The 13,119-nt window shown below is 44.3% G+C and overlaps 1 protein-coding gene across 6 annotated transcripts in view; it reads right to left on the minus strand.

The window, feature by feature from the left end:
• Positions 1–13,119, minus strand: part of Rapgef4 (Rap guanine nucleotide exchange factor 4) — a 257,925-nt gene that overhangs the window by 74,978 nt on the left and 169,828 nt on the right. For all 6 annotated transcript variants that reach the window (XM_075984894.1, XM_075984899.1, XM_075984900.1 and 3 more), the window contains 2 exons: positions 2,053–2,106; positions 1,636–1,742 (listed from right to left, as the gene is read on the minus strand). In XM_075984894.1, coding sequence (XP_075841009.1) covers positions 1,636–1,742; positions 2,053–2,106 — 161 coding nt within the window. The remainder of the gene's footprint in view (positions 1–1,635; positions 1,743–2,052; positions 2,107–13,119) is intronic.

A 13,119-nucleotide genomic window follows, 5' to 3' on the forward strand; every position in this document is an offset into this window, starting at 1 on the left:
GCGACAAAGCTGATTCAGAGCATTGAATTTCTAGGAGAGGCACAGGGACTTTGGAGCCAGAATGCACAACAGGGGCACATAGCAGAGTCCCTGGGTATCATTTCCGCTAAAGGACACCTAATCAGACCTGACTGTCATCTACTCTAGCATAGTGGTCATTGGGATGACACTGGATCTGGCAGGGCCTCAACTCTCTGATAAGGAAGCAGACACACAATGAGATAAAGAGCGGGAGGGAGGAGATGGAGCTTGCCATCACGGATCTGGGGCAAGAACTCAGACTGCTGCTGCGGAAGAAACCGTGCCCAGGGCTTCCAGTGGAGCCCACTGGTCATCACCAACAGATCATCAACTTATGTCATAGGGTGTGGAGCAGACATAACACCTCTGTGTCAGGGATTTAAGTCTCCGCAGGATGGCATCAGGAAGAGATCAGTTTCTGACTTCCCGTTTCCAGGATGGGTCACCAAACATGACATTATTTAATGGAATTTCCCGAACAGGAGTCAATAGTTGGGCGAGCATACTCACATTTTAATGGGAAAAAAAATAAAACATTCAACGAAAAAGATCTTTTCAGCCATGTGAGCTTTTAAGGTCCATGTAAAGCAAAAGAGCCAAAGGGCTAACGGGGTTGAACTCTGGGGACATGTAGCACACGTGTTTTAGTTTTGTTTGGCTTTGTTTTAAATCTTGACTTTCCTTAGAACTATACTGCACGAGCCACAGAGTCCAGGCAGATTAGCTTTGAGGGCTGCAGAACAAGACTGAGACTCTGGAAGAGGCACAGAAAATGTGGCTCTGGGGAGCTGGCTCGGTGGGCATCTGCCCCACAAGCGTGAGGACCTGAGTTTGAATTGCCAGTGTAAAAAGCACATGCCTGTCACTCTGGTGCTGTGACAGGAAGAGACAGGAATCTTGGGGGCTTTCTGGTTGCCAGCCCAGCTCCAGGTCTAGTGAGAGACCCTGCCTCGAAGGAATGAGATGGGCAGAGACTGAGCAGGTCACCCAGTGTCCTCCCACAGCTTCAGCAAGTGCACACCCGCCCCCGCCAGGTTAAGTAGCGTACTAAAATAAAACGTCACTAGAAAACAAGCTCCATAAATGATTATATATATTTTGTTCACTTCCGTATACTTAGAGCTTGTAACACTATGACTTAAAAATTAAATTAAAAAAATTTTTTAAAAAAATCACTGAATTTAGAGATCAACCATACTTGGTGTAAAACTTGCTTGTGTGCTCTCTGGACATAGGACTTAGTGAAGGGATACTATTTGCTCTCTTTGCCCGGGGTCAGTTTTGTCATCTGGGAAATGAACACATACCCAGATACGCCTTTCTGAAAGGGATGCGGTGGAGATAAACTTCATGATCCCATGTGGGAAGTGGCATGGTGCCACCCTTGGCGTGTAAGAACTGTGTGAGTGCTAGCTGAACTTAGTAGGGCCACCAAAAGATGCTAGCAAAAACCACAGGGGCTCCTCCTCTTTGTTCATGCCTGCACACATCAGCTTGCAGTGCTGGGGCTAAAACACGCGCAGGCTGGAACCCCGGGGTTTATAACAGGCTATTTGTCCCACTTTTATAAAACATGAATTGGAGGGGCCAAGCCGTGAGGATGAACAAACATACCTGTACGTCTTTAGGTGATATTTTCTGTCTCTTATCATGTGGGGTGCTCGAGAGAGAATGGCAATTCGTAAGATTTTCCCAGCTCGGAGGATCTTCTCTGAAGGGACCTGGGTTTTAATCAGATGGGAGGAGAAGAGGGGAAAGGAGAGTTTACGGAAGGGAGTAGACCCGGTGAATTCTTAAACTGCTTTCTAATCAGAGTCCGGATAGAAAAACACAACTCACTCATACATATTTACATTGCTCACTCATGAGACATGTCACTGTTATGTTGAGAACTGAGACACGCTGCATATTTATTGGCTCTGGGAAGTGGCTCTGAGGGGCCTTGACTTGACGCTCTGACATAGGAACCACCTCCAGTGGTACTTAAGAAGGGAGCTTGGATGGCTTATCAACCCACCTACGTCCCATTACCTTGGTAATGGTGTTAGCAGGACGGAGAGGAACGTGAGGTTCAATGAGAGGTGTCTGAAAAATAAAATGTTAAGGCAAAAGAAAATTAAACAAAAAATTCAGTAAAGAAAATTATGGGTTGGGGATAATAAGAAACACCAATTTTTATGAAACTCAAAATAGAATTGAGAGAGAGAGAGAGAGAGAGAGAGAGAGAGAGAGAGAGAGAGAGAGAGGCGCATCCTAAAGAACTTGAATGCACAGGCATTCAAAGGGCAAAATTGGACCATTCAGTTTGCCAACATTTAAATATAAATTGTTTATAAAAAATGAAAGAAAAAGAACCAAACAGGAATGATTTAATGTTCATAGGCTCAATGAGAAGGGAAAAGGCAGCTGGTTGAAGCATAACAAACACCAGAGCAGGGAGAAAGCAAACAAGGTAAACAGTCAGAGGTTACAGTGACCTGCCCTGGGCTGTGGATAAAGTATTGATTTGGGGTGGGAATGCTCCGTTCCCTGTTCTCTTGTGCAGTTAAGACTCTTTCTTGGCAGTGGGTTTTTTTGTTTGTTTGTTCGTTCGTTGTTATTTTCACATGTAGCTTCCTGCACTCAAGCTCCCAGAACCCAAGGGAGGGAGGCAGCTGCTGTGCATCTCTTTCCTGAGAAAACTGCAGCCTTCAAGAGTCTATGCCAGTCAGATTAGCTCCAGAACCTAGCTGGCACTCTTCAGACGGAACACATTCTGTGGATGGATGTGTTGCATCTGAAACAATGGAGAAGTCCAGTTTCTATAAAATGGTAGCCCCCAGCCTTCATTATCTCATATGTCTAACAATGACCTTTCCAAAAGTGTCAGGTCAAAGGTGGAAGAGTCATGGATACAATGTTAAAAGTGGTGGAAGAGTCACGGATACAATGTTAAAAGTGGTGGAAGAGTCACGGATACAATGTTAAAAGTGGTGGAAGAGTCATGGATACAATGTTAAAAGTGGTGGAAGAGCCATGGATACAATGTTAAAAGTGGTGGAAGAGTCACGGATACAATGTTAAAAGTGGTGGAAGAGTCACGGATACAATGTTAAAAGTGGTGGAAGATTCACGGATACAATGTTAAAAGGTGGTGGAAGAGTCACGGATACAATGTTAAAAGGTGGTGGAAGAGTCACGGATACAATGTTAAAAGGTGGTGGAAGAGTCACGGATACAATGTTAAAAGTGGTGGAAGAGTCATGGATACAATGTTAAAAGGTGGTGGAAGAGCCATGGATACAGTGTTAAAAGGTGGTGGAAGAGTCACGGATACAATGTTGTTTGTGACACTTTTGAATAGCATGATTTGATTTGATCTGATGATTCCTTTGACAGGTTAGTAGTCTGGGGTTCCTTACCTACATCCCCCAAAGATGCGCACATCTTTATGTCCCAGAACCTGCGCGTATGGGGTTACATGGCAAAAGGATGCAGTGGGCATTGTGATCACAATGTGGAGACCAGCCTGGTGTTTCTGAGGGTTGTGTTATCAGATGCAAGAAGGAAAGGCAGAGTCAGCACCCAACAGCGGAAAGAGGAGGAGTTGGCAACTCAGGGGCCTTGAAGCTGGAAAAGGCCAGGATCCAAAAGCACAGAAGTCTCCCCAGGGGAACAGACAAAAGGAAAAAAAGAGCCCCCTTGAGTCTCTGAAAGCAGCATGATCTTGTTGAGCCTCCATTTTAACCCAGAGGCTCACACTAGAGGTCTGGATCACAGCAGGGAGGGCTCATTGATTTGATTATCTCAGTGAGTGACAGTTTGTTATGACGGCCCCCAAGCACTGACATAAAGATTAACACACTGTATAGCAACACCTTCCTGCCTTTTGCGAATAGGAGTTAATTACAACGAAAATACATTGGTGAGTTCATTTCTACTTCTCATTTAAAACACTTAACCACTGAGGGAGATGAAGGTCACTCATAGTTTTAAGAAACGTTTTAAACCTCAATGCGAATATACACACATGAACATTATATTTGCCTTTTATCAATGGCAAATTTTGGACGGGCTGGTGCTTTTAGCATTATAAAAGAGTTAAAGGGGTAAATGAACACTGAACTTCAGAAACCAGCAGAGATGAGCCATAGATTTGCTTCTAAGACTGTCTCCTTGAACTCACCCATTTCAACATTTTCTTCCTGTGACTGGCATCCATCCGGCAGACCCCACCCACTGAAACGCACGGTGTGTCTGCAGCACACCACTTAGAACAAGCATAGACCAAAGGATATCAATGTGGTGTAATTCAAAATGGCGAACCCTGCCAGCTCCCGTGTTCTTTACAGTAGACCTGCTGATGGGCGAGAGGCTGAGACCAGGCAACTCTCATTCTCAACACAGAACATTGGCCAGCCAGGGAAACAGGGCTATCGTCCATCAGGTCCCTGGAAACACACAGCTGAAGCTGGCTGTGAACTTCCCAGTGATGATCCAGTGATCCTGTCCCTGCCATACACCGGTGGCTTCATACACCTGTGAGGCTTCCTGGCTACAGATCTAACTGTAAAAGCTTCTGTTTGTTCCAGAAAATGATGCTAGGAACCCGTCCCTTCTTCCCATTCTAGAAGAGGTCTAGAGCAGAGGGAGGCGGGGTTGTTTTCCGGACCCCGCCCCATGAAAAGCTGACATTCATCAGTTTGTCTCTGAGAAGCTGGCCAAGCTGGAGGTCAAGAGGAGGCCCAAACTGAGGACGACTGATAAATGTTTTTTTCTTTTTGTTCCTGGTGAGCTGAATGAAACTATTCAAAGATTAGAGATATTTTTAGTTGCTTCTTACTATATTATAACAAAAAACTAAGTGGTACCTAGTTTAGTTTACTTCAATGACTTTTTTTTTTAATTCCTTGGAACCTCGAAAAGGAAGTATTACTAAAGCAGGGAGATGTATCAGGCTTCAACCAGAACCCTCCCTTTGATCTGTGACTTCTAAAGGCACAGAATGCATACAAGGTTCGCTCAGCTGGACAATCCTGGCACCAGTGCCAGGGCCAAAAGGCTGTTTCATCTGTTGAAAAGCAAGGTTCTCAAAACCTTCTCCACCTCAGAAAGGTCAGGCTTGGGGCGACACCATGAATGGGTGCTTTGGGGGAGAGGATTTCCCTTTATTTAAATAAAGCCGGGGAGGGGCACATGCAGGGCAGCATGGAAAGGGTTCTCTGCAGAGAACAGGGCTGAGAAGGGCATACTGCGTTCACTCAGGAGGTCTGAGAAATGGCACCTAGCTGTGAGTGGTGGTATAGACAGACTAAGACAGGCAGGCAGGGTCCCTGGGAAACCATCACTGGTGAAGGTCTGCTCAGGGTCCCCAACGTGGCCAGGGTGACTACATTGCTTTTGGGTCTGTCTACTTATTTCCAGTTTGTTTGCTTTTGTTGTTCAAGTAAATTTCACCATGGCTGTGTTACAGAGAAATAAGGATAACAACTGTATTTTGTGAATAGTTAGGAGGATAGACATAACATGGTTATTATTATAAAGTAGTCAAGTAGGAAAGCCTGCCCTAGAGACAGGGTTGCATGTGTCTACCACACTCCTTTATCCATGCTAGCTCCTCCTTTTACCATCACTTTCTTTTTCACTGAGAACACTGAGGCCAGCGGTGCGTATGGGCTTGCCCGAGCTCATATTGCTACTCTCTGCGATTGCTCGTAGTTCAATCTATTTATAGCTTACTCTAGTGTCTACAACATAGGATCAGGATCATAAGTTCAGTTACCACCACCTCCACTGCAGCATCTACCACCAACACCACCACAGCCTCCGTCACCAACCTTTTCTTCTAGAAATGACTTGACTGTCATGTTGGAAGATTTTGTATGTTGTTTGATCAAAGTTCTTTGGAAAGTACAACATGCTAGCCATCCCTTCCAGGTCCAGGTATCAGATTTGGTCATATACATTTTCAACAATAAATCATCACTTTTACCATCTGAAATCATATCCATTGACAGTATGCAGCATGCTTAGTCAGAATTAACTTTTCTAAAAGCAACTTTATAAGAATAAAACATTTACACCGAGGAACTGATCTCTAGGGGATAAGATAAATGTGTCAGAGAAATGATGTCACAGAAGTCCACCCAGGAGAACAAAAAGACACTCAGAGATCTGATCAGGGACAGACCTCTCTGCTGGGGAAGAGTTCTACAGGCAGAGGGAGATGGGGAAGCCAGCCGGATCCACTCAGCCAAGCCCCAGGTTGGCAGAAGAAAGCCTTTGGAAAGAGTGCAGAGGAGGAAGGAAAAAGCCACCAGGCCTTGATCTAGGTACCGGAACTTGGAGGGCACCAAGGAGCCCTTGAGGCATAGCAATGTTCAGTGATGCCACCGGTCTACCCACTGTCAAGAGGAAGGCAGCATTCTCCATGCCCGTTCTCCCTCTGGACAGAAACTAGAGCTATGAGGAAATCATTTCATTATATAGACTAGATTAAACAGAAGAGAGAGAAACAGCAACATAGCAATATTAGCGAGAACCAAAGGAAGAAAACCAGCCTGAAGGTCGGGGAGCCAGGAAACATGCCTCCCGCAGCTTTTAAGAGCATTGGAAGGACAAAGAGGTGCCCTGAGGGGCCAGCCCTACAAGGCGGTCACAGCAGCCACAGACTTGGGCAGAGCCTCACCGTGCAGTACCCCAGCCCTCTTGTTGGCCTATATCCTCCAGGCACATTTTCTGGGCCGAAGAGGAAGGCAGATGGGAAGCCAGTGTGGCACAGGGACTTCATTAATGATGCCTTAGTTTGTGTCCAAGAGCTGGCCTCTGCTTTGACCTGTAGCTAGAATGCACACAGCACAGGGAACTGGCCGGGCAAGGAATGGGCCTTCTCTGATTAAACTGCGTACATTTCAACACATTCTCGAGTTGATAGAAATTCCTGTGGGCACGAAGGAGTCCAAACCAGGCTGTGAACATGTGACCCTCAAAGGCAGGCAGGAAGGACAGATAAGGGCAGAAGCCTCCAGCATTTTCTTGGCTGTCTCCCCTGAAGGCTTCCCTCAGGATTAACCATAATTGGTTTTTGTTTGTCTCAGGGAAGGGGTTTCTCTTTCAGCGGCTTTTTATTATGTTTCTATTACCAGTGAAAGGGGAAAATAGTGAGAGAGAAAAAATATTCCTTTTGGCATCCGAGCCAATTCAGAAATACTAATCAGGTGATGAAAAATATGAATTTAGCTTCCATTACAAGGTGCACAATAACCCCCACGTGGATATAATGAGGTAGACGAGGCCTTGTAATAGGCCTCACGGAAAAGCATATTCAGGCCCCTTTGAAAACAGGGTGATTCTTTTTAGTCAAGTGTTTGCTCACAGAAGCCTTTGCAAGACACAACATCTTAAGCCAAGAGGAGACAAGAATAACAAGCCAGAATGGAGCCACGGAGCTCAGAGCAGACGCTGGCAATCCGGGGCAATGAAAAGTCATGGCAGTCGCATCCAACCGGATCCGGAGATTTAATGAAGGCCTACGGTGTGGGAAGCAACGGGAAAGGCTAAACTGGGGATGAGGACGGAGCGCGTGCCCGATTTAAATGAGCTCTTGAACTTTCTCTGGGTTCTCCAGTCCGCAAGTCCAGCTGAGGCCATAAATAAATGCTACAGCGCCGTGGCTTTCAAATCTCATCAGTTTTCTTAATGCTGATGAGCAAAAGAAAAGAACATTGAATTTCTTAGTGAAAATGACACACTTCTCGGAGTTAATGTCCCTTGTTTTGATATTTTGAAATAATACAACCAAGCCTTTGAAATGTTTGCTTTGTTCTTACCATGCCCACCACGCCACCACCCTGGTCCTGAAGAGATGAAATACAACTCAGGACTAAGACACATAGGCAGATTCCACGACTCAGAAATAACCAAACTTTTCCACTCCCGAAACCATGGGAACAGCATCTCTAGACTCCTCTGGCCTCTGTCTGTGAGGCTTTTCTTCCTCTGAGACTTTCCTGGTTCAAAACTGGTCTACAGAGAAACGCTTCAATGCAAGAAGCTTGGAAGGCTGAGCAAAATGAAAATCACTTCTCCTGGGCACAGAGAGCTGAGGCTGCAGTCTACACAGACCATCTGGGAGCCGCAGATATAGACAGGCACTCCCACCCGAGCCGAGGTCAGCTGACCTATGGCAGAAGCAGCACAGGGGCAGGAGTCCTCGAACTTGGGTCCTGCTGAACTGCTGGAGGCCAAATGTGGACCAGTTTTCATGGGAACCCTTGGCAGTGGGCAGCGGTCTCTGGTGGGCCCCGTAGTTTTGTGTTTTGTTTATTTCACCCCTAGTAGGCTCTCATGGCTGCGGCTCAGGAAAGAAGGGGCTGAGTGTATTGTGAACTACAAAGCAAAGGCCCACTCTCCAGGAAGAGATTCCTCGGAGTCTGAGCCCACCTGGAGGAGGGGATTTAGCATCCACCATCCTGCATTACCTGAGAGGGAGGACAGAAGCTAAGAGGCAGTCGTGGGAACTCATGAAGTCTCACTCCTAGCTGAGAAGCTCTGTGCAAACCGACTGGAGTGAGAGCAAGTTGTCTCCTAGAACAAAGAGACTGCTCATACTCTCCAGTCGATAGTCCTACCCCTGCACATCCTGATGGGACTAAATTGACTTAGTCGGGAGAGAAACAAGGAGGGGAGTTGGGAAAGAATAGGAGTAGGGGGATGGAGGAGGAGTTGGGGGTGAGTAAGGGTGGATTTGATCAAAATGGTATGTGTGCATAAATCTGCAATAAAAATAATTTTAAAAAGGAAGGTTCCAGACTCAGAATCTGGAAGTTTAGGAAAAGCATATGAAAGGAAATGAAAACAAACAAACAAGCAAGCAAACAAACACATAACCAGTTGTAAAAGTCACAGACTGGAAGTTCATGCTATCGAGGCTGTGGAGTAAGGGGAATACTCATCCATTGCTGGTAGGACTGCAAATTTATATAGTTATTATGGAAAACAATGTGACTGTTCCACTGTTCCTCAGGAAGATAGGAATCGATCTTCATCAAGGTCCAGTTATACCATACTTTAGGCATATACCTAAAGTAAGTTTTATCCTACTACAGAGATACTTGTTCAACCATGTTCATTGCTGGTCTGTGCATAATAGCCAGCAAATGGAAACAACCTAAATGTTTCTCAACAGATGAATGAATAAAGAAAATGTAGTACACTTACATGATGTATGTGTAACCATCAGAAAACTATGTAGCCATTAGAAAAAAAAATGAAACCATGAAATTCACCAGTAAATGAATGGAACTAGAAAAATTCATCCTGGGTGAGGTAATCCAGATCCAGAAAGACAAAGAGGGTGTGCATTCACTTATATCTGGATATTAGCTGTTAAGTCAATGAGAGCCAATCTACAATACATGGAACCACAGAGCTTAGATATAGAGTAAGGGGCTGGAGAACAAGGAGAGAACAGATAGATATCCCTAGGAGAGAGAAATAGAATGAATGATTATGTATGGATAGGGGTACTGAAATGTGAGAATCAGGGGATAGGATAAAGGGAGGGATTGGGGGGTGGAATGTAGGGAGAGACAGCTAAAATTAAGGGTCATTTGAGGGGTGGTATGGAAATTTAATACAGTAGACACTTCCTAAAATATATGCACATACGGAGGTGACCTAAATGAAATTGTTGATTAATGGGGAGATGTTCCAACTGGCCATCTCTTGTCATCAAGTGAAGCATTCAGTCCTGAGACTGGGTTATATCTAACTGAGTTGTTAGCCAAAGAGGTCCCATGGAAATCCCAAACAACCCAGGTCAGACTGTCGCCATGACTACAGGTTGTTCTACACAAAGGGCTCATTGTTGAAGACAACGTCTACACAATTCATTGAACATGGAGAGGTTGAGGTGGTGCCTACACAGAACCTTCACCCACTATGTGCTATTCTCTTGGGTACAGGAAGGTATTCTGCGCGCTACCAAAAGAGAAATGTACACACCAACCGAGCTACAAACCCTTTGTCTACAATGGTGTCCTTCCTGCAAGATATACTAGTGCAATGGTGGCACAACGCTTGTGGGAGTCACCAACCCCTCTTTTATTTGACTTAAAGCCCACTCCACAAGATAAAACCCACACCTGACACTCCTTGGATGACCAATAACCTGAGACTCGATGTCCCAGGGGCCTAACGTAAACCAAATACTATTGTTTAAAAAAAATGTAACAATAAAATGACTCCTAGTGGCAAAAAAGGAAGTCATAGATGGGGACACAGGCCACCTACTAACAGGACTCTTACCAGCCCTCTCACACCTCCCCCAGCACCAGCATAAAGACAGTGCAGTCTAGTGGAAGGAGTTGCAAGACTCGAACTCTTTCTTTCATTTATTCATTTACTTTCTTATGTGTATAAATGTTCACCTGGACATACATTTATGTATCACTTGTTGCCTGGTGCCCCCAGAAGCCAGAAGAGGGCATTAGATTCCCCTATAACTGGAGTTACAGAGGGTGGTGAGCTGCCATGTTTTTGTTTTGGGAATCAAACCTGGATCCTCTACAAGAGGAGCTAGTCCTCTTAACTCTGTGATATCTCTCCAGCCCCTGATTCTAACTCTTTTTAAGGAGATTTTTGACTTCTCATAATATAGCAAACATTAAGTATCACCCATTTCCTGGACAGCTTAGCAGAAAACTTTAGGCTAAAGGAATGAGAAAGCCCCCCATAGGCTCACATGTTTAAATGCTTGGTCCCCATTTAGTGGAACTGTTTGGCAAGGATGAGTAGGCTTAGTTAGGGTTTCTATTGCTGCAATGAAGCACCATGACCAAAAAGCTGGAAAGGAAAAGGTTTATTTGGCTTACACCTTCCACATTCTACGTTGCTGTTTATCACCAAAGAAAATCAGGACATAATCTCAATTTCTCTCTTCTCTCTCTCTCTCTCTCTCTCTCTCTCTCTCTCTCTCTCTCTCTCTCTGCCTGCTTCCTATGAATCAGGATGTAAAGCTTTCAGCAACTACTCCAGTACATGCCTGTCTGATTTCCACAGTAATGATAATGAACTAACCCTCTGAAACTGTAAGCAAGCCCTCAATTAAATGCTTTCTTTTATAAGAGTTGTTTGGTGGTGGTGTCTCTTCACAGCAATAGAACAGTAACTAAGACAACAGTCTATTTACCTCCATTCTTATTACAGATTCCACCATGTCTGGCTTTCAATAATAAAAACCACAAGGCACCATAAACAAGAGAAATTTCAGTTTGAAGCACAAACCAAGCACTGGAATAAAATGTAGCTGTAGCACCAATTTTTGAATGGTCAAACAGGACATTTAAATTAGTAATGTAAGTTAATGGTGGAATATTAGTCTATTGATAGCACTAATTAAATTATATACAAAATGCAAAAAATTGGGTAACATAAACCAGAGAGATAAAAATATTAAGAAAAAATCCAACAAAACTCTGCACATCAAAGCCCTATAAAAGGAAGAACGACGTTGACATTCTTAGTAGTAGAATGTATATGGCCACTAGGGAAAGAGTCAGTGATCCTGAACATGGGTCAGCAGAATCTTTCCAACTGAAATGCAAAGAGGAAAAGATACTGTCCCTGTGTCCACACCCAGAATATCTAAGAATACGGAGACAATTTCAAAGGCAAAATACACATGTGATGAGAAACATACATGTACATGTGATGAGAAACACGTGTACACGTGATGAGAAACACACATGTACTGCACATGTAATGGAGACACACATGTGCTTACAATACTACAAGGAAAAAGTAAAGAGAATAAATACTTTAATGGCTCAGAGTCTCTCAAAAATTAAAGACGGATGCCAAGCTACAGATCCAGGAAGCTCACACAGAACACCAAGCAGAATAAATAAAATCAAACAAGAGCAGCAACAAAACAAAAATCCTGCACAGAGGCACATCAGATGCACACTACAGAAAATCTAACACAGAGTAGGCGAGATAGCCCTGCAGGTAAAGTATTTGCTGAGCAAATCTATGGCCTGGGTTTGACCTTCAGTACTCACGTAAAGGGGAAGGCGAGAACAGAGTCCACCAAGTTGCCTTCTGACCTCCATATACAGACCATGACAACACGTATTCACCTCTAAGCACCCGTCTCTCTCTCTCTCTCTCTCTCTCTCTCTCTCTCTCTCTCTCTCTCTCTCTCTCTCTCTCTCTCACACACACACACACACACACACACACACACACACACACCATACAAGGAAAGAAAACATCAGCTTTCTGAGACAAACAATCCCCAAGCCCCAAGGGGAGATGTGTGCCAATCAACCACAACATTCCACAAATACCACCGCCTTCTCGACCCTCACAACTGTAATTTTGATGGAAATCTAAGTTCTGTGAAAGATTACTAAACCCTCTTTCCTCCCATCTTACAGATTTAAGCCTTGACCTCCATCACCCTGACTTCCATTCTGAGAAATCCTAGCACCAAAGTTCAAATCTGGGAATAGTGTGTTCTGTAATCTCGGGAAACAGAGACCATGATTGAGAGTCACATCAATATTCAGCATGCCCATGGATGGAGACTTATTAGTGGTAAGTCTAGGGCCACTATTTGCACCATTAAAGTATCTAACCTAAATCTGGGTGTGGTAAAATACTGAAAGTTTTAGCACTTACTTAACACTTAAAAATATGCTGGGCATGTAAAGTGGATATGAAAAAGACATGATTGAAGCTCCACCCACTCGGAACCCAGGCTCCAGCTCCTGCTTAGCATGCTTCCAAGGATGCAAATAACTTGCATAGCACGTTTTAGAAAATCTAATTGTGCCGAAATGCTAATTACTATACACAAACTAACATGGAAATATATATGATCTCCCCTACTCTCCTACACAAATGATATAAACATTGGCCTCATTCTTGTGTTTATCACCTTAAAAGGGTCTTCAAAAATTTTCATATCAGAGCATAAAGAGTTTTCTCACGTGGTTTTGCACTTCCATGCGTTGTTTTTGAAGCTGTTTGGTGAGCACAGCATGGGCCTGGCATGACTTGTTGAACGATCATCTACTGAGAGACACGGAGCACTGTTAACCTGAGTTTGGGGCC

This window comes from Microtus pennsylvanicus, chromosome 9 (genome assembly GCF_037038515.1).
Source record: "Microtus pennsylvanicus isolate mMicPen1 chromosome 9, mMicPen1.hap1, whole genome shotgun sequence".
Taxonomy (NCBI): Eukaryota; Metazoa; Chordata; class Mammalia; order Rodentia; family Cricetidae; genus Microtus; species Microtus pennsylvanicus.